Genomic DNA, 6,950 nt, shown 5'->3' on the forward strand with positions numbered 1-6,950 from the left:
GGCAAAGTGCTCCATCTGAAAGTGAATTGGATAAGTAGGTTAGAGAGGTGTCAGTGTGGCAAGATTTTAAGTAAGGTCATTAGGACTAGAATTGCATGAATGTTTTTGAAAAGAGTTCAAGGATAAGAGCGAGAATATTTTTCATAAGTATTCACTCCCTTTGTTTATAAACTAAGGTTTTTCGAACGTCCATTCTAACTAGAGTCCTCTAAGGTCAAGATAGGCTCTGATACCAACTTGTCAACACCCGGATTTTTAATTCCAGATGCCTATCATGCCATACATTGCAATCCCAGGAAGATTGTTTTTGCGAGACATAATAGATTGGTACTGTCACACATATCCATTACAGAACATAAATTGTCTTACAAGACAAGATCCCATGATCCAGAATAGATTACAACCATGGTTCATAAGTTCATAAAGCAAAATAACATAGCGGAAGCGACGTAGTGGGGTTCATCTAATCCACAACCAACACTTGACTATAGGAGGGAGTCCTAGTTGTCGTAGACGTCCTGCTGCTTTCCTCTTGATCCAGGGGCTCCTCTTCATAGTTTGGCCATTTGAATAGCCAGGGCAGAGCCATGAGTACTTTAGAGTACTCGCAAACTAATACTAATTACTTTCATATCAAATATGACTCTAAGATCTAGGTTCATTTGCAAAAAGCCAGTTTTCTTTCCTAAACACTTAATATTTCAAGAATTCTCGTTGTTCCTACGTACTTAAGTGGGAACATTAGTGTCATTCCCACAACTCTGTTGGGGTCCAGTCATAATTTATTTCAAGTCATAAGTCAAGTCAAACCAATTTCTGATGATGGAGACACAGTATGGCCTTTCCAACTGTTCGTAACCGTGGACACGGCTATTCGAATAGGTTTACACTCTGTAGAGGTTGCACACTTGTGCCACAACATTTGATTACATCCGTCAGGGATAACCATGAATAATCGTAACTCAATACGTGCATCATCAACCTTAACCTTTCAATTATATACCCTAGTACAGGCACCTCTCCCCATGAGCTTGGCCTCCCAGTGAAGGCTACCTGCCAGACTGGGAACTGCACAGGGCTTGGGCCGGACAGTCACCTCATTTTCACGTCATTTCACTATCAACGAAGGCAGCCGCAGCATAACCCCTATGACGCTTGTTCAGAGGGAACCCATACTAAAATACATAAATTTCGAGTTAAGCCCTTCCCATAATCAGGTATTGTGGGGGTACTATGAGGTTGGAATGGTATCGCATTCTAACTCAATCATCAGTTTTATCAAACTCATTTGTCATTCATCATCCCTCATTATCATCATCATCACCCTTCAATAGAATGAACCATCATTCTAAGGTCAAGTCACTTGTTCATGTGTCCCATTATGAGTATCCCAGTTTTAACTTAGCACTAGCATCTAAGTGTAAGGGGGTGCTATCTCCATATTGTCACCTATGCCCAAATGGTGTAATGGTGGTAGGCTACACTTAGACTCAAGTCAAACTTAAAAGAAATGAACTTAATAAAATCAAAGTAAAAGTTTGGTAAAGTAAAGCTGGGACTTATAAATAATTAAAGTATGATAGGGCCAAGTTTGGCACTAGCATAAGTAGAGAGGGCAAGGGTTTAGCTTGCTTCATTAGCTTGCCTTGGTGGGTACAGTGATCAAAGTTTTCTTCCTCCTCCTGGTAGAAGAACTCCTCCTCTTCGTATTCCCCGGTACTAGCGTCTATAATGGAATACGAGGATAACAATCACCACACAATTCTTAATGGCTACTTAGCCTTAATGGCTCACTCAAGATGACCTAGCATCATCACAATCATCTTTGCACATATAACTAAGGTTCCATTTACTTTTAGTATTTTTAAGAAAAATAATTTCCTCTCATTACTATTAATCCCATTTAAATCCTCAAATAAGTAAGTATGAGGCCAACATAACTAAAAGCAGTGCCTCACCTCCAATTACTTGGGAAAATAATTTAAATGAAGTGCTACACCTCATAAAGTTTAAATATTAATTTCTTGGAATAAAATAAAATGGGTTATATTTACTACATAGCCATTATTTAAATTCTAGCTCAAATATTACCATAACAACTATACCATATTATTGCATATTAAATTAGAGAGTTAAAAATGTGAATCATAGCAATTGGATTCACTTCAAAATTCATCATATTTGATTTTATAAATTTATTTGAATTTTGAAAACTCTCTGTCTTGTTATTTTTACCACATTATTTCTACAACCGGTATGAGGTTGAATCCAGTTGGATTGGTTAGAACTTTTCATAAGCTTTCTAATGATTTGGTTCAGTAGATTTGAAACTAGTTAAATTTGATCAAAGCATCAGCAAGCAATTCCTAATTAAATTTTAAAATCAGTTTTGAATTCATGGGCTAGCGCGGGAATTTAAACACGCCAGAGGGGTAGAGAGTAGTTGGGCCGGCCCACTTCGCGTCCAGCGCGAGCAGGCCGCCTGACTAGCGGGACCCACGCGTCAGTGGCTTTTAAAACGCGAATCGGTATCGACTAACGTGAGATGTAGGATTAGGAATAGATCGTGCGGCCGACGAGCATCGTCGTCTCCGGCAGATCCCGTGCTGCGACAGCGAGACTAGGGGGTCGAAGGGCCTACCGTTGCTCGGCGGTGCCGCGTGCGGAGAGGTGCGCGGTGACGTTGGCATGGACGACGAGTCGACTGGTACCAGTGGCGTCGCTCGAGGTGGCTCCAATTGATGGCGAGAAGCTCCGGGTACTGGCGGGCTCCAGCGTCAAATTGGCGCTGCTCCGACGAGGATGTGGCTAATCAACTGGTCGAGGAGAAGCAGGGATGAGAGGAGAGTGAGGTGGTGTGAAGAGTTTGGGAGCGGGGGTGCTCTATTTATAGAATTCGAGGAGTGCCGCGGGTGCTCGGTGAGGTCGATCATGGCGCGGCCGTTCCAGTGCATGAAGGGGCGAGGCGAGGACGGCGTGCGATGGCCAGCATCATGGCAATGCTCAACGGCTAGCTGGCGCAGAAAAAGGGTGAGGAGACGGCTCGAGATGGTGCAACGACTGCCGCGGTACTTGCGGAAGAAAGTTGACGAGGACGAGGGCGATGGTGCCTCCGCGTGCTTTCGAGCGTGTCTACGCGCTAGCTGGAGAGGAGGTGGTGCTCGATGCAGAAAAGGAAGAGTAGGGGAGGACGGAGGAGATGGGGCGTGTCCATACTCTGGCGCGTCCAGTACGCGGTGACGCGCCTGTTGGCGTGCACAGGGCGGATTACTGGCGCGTACGGGCGTGTCTTGGCATGGCCAATGCCAGCCTCTCGCGTGCTAGGGCCGTGCATGGTCGTGATCGGTGATGCACGAGAGATGCTCCAGGACAAGGTTAAAGGGAGAGAGGGGGTGCGAGAGGGAGCTGTCATGGAGAGCGGCATGGTGCACGGCATGGCCGTGTTCTGCCCTCTCCTTGCTTTAATCATCAAGGGCAAATCTTGGGCTTGGTCAGGGGGACATAGAGGAGTAATTATCATCACAAAACCAAAGTGGTTTAGGCTAAAATCCAGTGAATAAAAGCAGGTTTCACTTTGCCAGAAAGTTGTCAGCAAGGTGTTCGACACAATGCCCGCATGAACCAAAATTTGGAATTTTTCAGTGAATTTTGGTGGAGTGTAATTGAATAATCAATGTAGCATAGTGGTGGTGGTGGTGTGCAAAATGGTGCAGTTTTGTGAAATTTCAAATTTGGCATAATCTTAACTTTCTTTGTCGGGTCTCATCTTTGCCTTTTTATTTTGAGCAGTTGGTGATGATCTGGTCAAAGTGGTCAACACCAAAGTTGTTCACCTTCATGTGGTCTTGGATGAGGTGCAAAGAGTTGGCAAGGTTTAGTTGCAAAATCTCTAAATAAGGTGGCTCAAAGTAGTGACCAGATTAGAAATTGCAATTTTGACCATAATCATATGTGAGATAGAATTTGAATTTATTTTCAATTTTATTTGGTTTTTCTTGGTCCCATTGATGTGGTTGAGTATTAAAATGATATAGGAAAGTAATCCAAGCAATGAAACCAAGTTTGATGGCCTTTGGCTCAAATTTGCATTTTTTGCCTAATTTTCCAAATTCACCTCTATGGACAATTTTAGTTTCTTTTTATTTTCTTTCATTTGATCTTGGAATGGAGTTTTTAAGTGATAGGTAGGGTGTATTAAGATTGTTGAAGCTTCTCAAGAAGTTAGATCATGGTTTGGACACTTATTTCTAATTATGTCCATAGGCTCATATTAACCCTATCTTGAATTTATTTTCTTTTTTATTTATTTTTATCTTCCCTTTATTTCAAAGTGTGTATAGAGGTCTTAGAAGCCAAACAAACAAGTTACACAATCAATCATGGCATTAGCAAGTCACTCATGCACGCATGGTATGCAAAAATTTAAATCCTTCTAAAGTTTTTGTTAACCCTAAATTTTGTCATTTGGAACTTGTGTCTTCTATTAACTTTGAAGTTTTGGGATGTTACAAACCTTCCCCCCTTACAAAAGATCTCGTCCCGAGATCTAAAGAAAACTAGGTACTAAAGAGATTGGGATATTCCTTCTTCATATCATCTTCGCGTTCCTAGGTGGCTTCTTCTTCGGTATGGTTGCTCCACTCTATCTTCGAGAAACTTGATGCTTAAGTGCGAGTGGTTCTGAAGGCTTCTTCCAGGATACGAACAGGTACTTCACGATAAGTTATGTCCTTGTTGATATCGATAGATCTATGGTCGATGTTCTTGAATACCTCTGTCTTCTCAGGTACTTCCAAGCACTTCCGAAGTAACGAGATGTGAAACACATCATGCACAGCGGACATTTCTTCCGGTAGTTCCAGTTGATAGGATACTTCTCCTCGGCGACTCAGAACTTTGAAGGGGCCAACATATCGAGGTGCAAGCTTTCCTCGGAGTTGGAATCTCTGCATTCCTTTAAGAGGTGATACCTTCAGATATACGAAATCTCCGATATCGAAGGTCATCTCACGGCGTCTCTTGTCAGCGTAACTCTTCTGCTTGGAATGAGCAGTCTTGAGATACTCTTGGATCTTGTGAACCTTCTCTTCAGCTTATCGAAGAATATCAGGTGCAAAAGTGCGGCTATCTCCAACTTCGACCAGATTCGAGAGGGTTCGACACTTCCTTCCGTACAAGGCTTCAAAGGGGGCTATCTGCAGGCTAGCTTGATAACTGTTGTTATATGAGAATTCTGCGAAAGGCAGACAATCTTCCCACTTGGATCCATACTCAAGCACACAGGCTCTCAACATGTCCTCAAGAATCTGGTTGACTCTTTCAGTCTGTCCATCTGTCTGTGGGTGATATGCGGTGCTGAAATTGAGTCTGGTCCCTAATCCTTCATGTACTTTCTGCCAAAATCTTGAGGTGAACTAAGATCCTCTATCTGACACAATTGACTTCGGAGTCCCGTGTAGACTAATTATTCTGGAAATATACAACTCTGCTAGCTTGGGAACCTGATAGGTGGTTTTGACAGGTATAAAGTGAGCTACTTTGGATAACCTATCCACTACTACCCAGATTGAGTCATTTCCTTTGCTTGACTTGGGTAGTCTGTGATAAAATCCATTAAAATGGAATCCCATTTCCACTCGGGATCTGTAATGGCTGAAGCAATCTGCGGGTCGTTGGTGTTCTGCCTTGACTCGCTGACAAATATCACATTTAGCAATGTAGCTTCCAATTTCTCTCTTCATTCCATGCCACCAGAATTGTTCCTTCAAGTCCTGGTACATCTTGGTCCCTCCTGGGTGAATGGAATACAGAGTGTCATGGGCTTCTTTCATAATAACTTGTTTTAACTCAGAATCTGCTGGCACACAGAGACGTCCGTTGTACCAGAGAACTCCCTCTTCATCCTCAATGAATCCCGGGGCTTTTCCAGCAGCTATCTGCTTCTTGATTCCTTCAATGCTGGTATTTCCCCTCTGGGCTTCCTTGATTTGACTCATCAAGGTAGGCTGGAGTTCAATGCTAGCTAGGAATCCTTTGCTAACTAACTCCAGTCTAAGCTTCTCAAATTCTTGATGGAGACTAGGCTGTTCCGTTGCGATTATTGAGTTCAGTTGACATGGCTGTCTACTCAAAGCATCAGCTACCACGTTGGCCTTGCCGGGGTGGTAGCGAATCTCAAGGTCATAGTCTTTGATCAACTCAATACATCGTCTTTGTCTCATGTTTATCTCCTTCTGGGTGAAGATGTACTTCAGGCTTTTGTGATACGAGTAGATCTCGCAGCGATTACCCATGAGATAATGTCGCCATGCTTTCAAAGCGAGGAACTACAGCTGCTAGTTCTAAATCATGAGTAGGGTAATTTTGTTCATGCTGCTTCAGTTGCCTGGACAGGTAAGATATCACTTTGCCTTCTTGCATCAATACACAACCAAGACCAATCTTGGAAGCGTCACAGTAGACGTCAAATGGCTTAGTAATATCTGGCATGATCAGAATTGGGGCTGTGATGAGTCTTTGCTTGAGGGTTTGGAAACTCTCTTCACACTTGTCCGTCCATTCAAACTTCTTATCTTTCTTTAGTAACTGAGTCATAGGTCTGGCGATGCTGGAAAATCCTTCAACAAACTTGCGGTAGTATCCCGCTAATCCGAGAAATGCACGGACTTAAATGCAGGTGGTCGGGACTTTCCATTCTTCTCTTTGTCTTTATCTTGGTAGGATCTACGGCGATTCCTCCAGCCAGACAAGATATGTCCTAGGAATCCTACCTTTGTCAGCCAGAATTCACACTTGCTGAATTTGGCGTACAACTGATGTCTTAGGTGTTGATCATGTTCTCTTTCGGACTTGGAGTAGATTAGAATGTCATCGATGAAGACACCGACAAACTTTTCTAGGAACTTCATAAAATCTTATTCCTGAGATTCATGAAGTAAAAGCGGGAGCAT

General features: G+C 43.0%; 1 protein-coding gene across 1 annotated transcript; it reads right to left on the bottom strand.

Moving 5' to 3' along the window:
- Positions 1–5,557: 5,557 nt before the first annotated feature.
- On the bottom strand, positions 5,558–6,293 carry LOC139834986 (uncharacterized). The gene is made up of 2 exons (XM_071824923.1): positions 5,809–6,293; positions 5,558–5,693 (listed from the first exon to the last, which is right to left on the bottom strand). The coding sequence occupies exons 1-2, from the start codon at positions 6,291–6,293 to the stop codon at positions 5,558–5,560; spliced, it is 621 nt and encodes a 206-aa protein (XP_071681024.1).
- Positions 6,294–6,950: the final 657 nt, after the last annotated feature.

The sequence above is a fragment of the Lolium perenne genome, chromosome 1 (assembly GCF_019359855.2).
Source record: "Lolium perenne isolate Kyuss_39 chromosome 1, Kyuss_2.0, whole genome shotgun sequence".
Classification (NCBI taxonomy): Eukaryota; Viridiplantae; Streptophyta; class Magnoliopsida; order Poales; family Poaceae; genus Lolium; species Lolium perenne.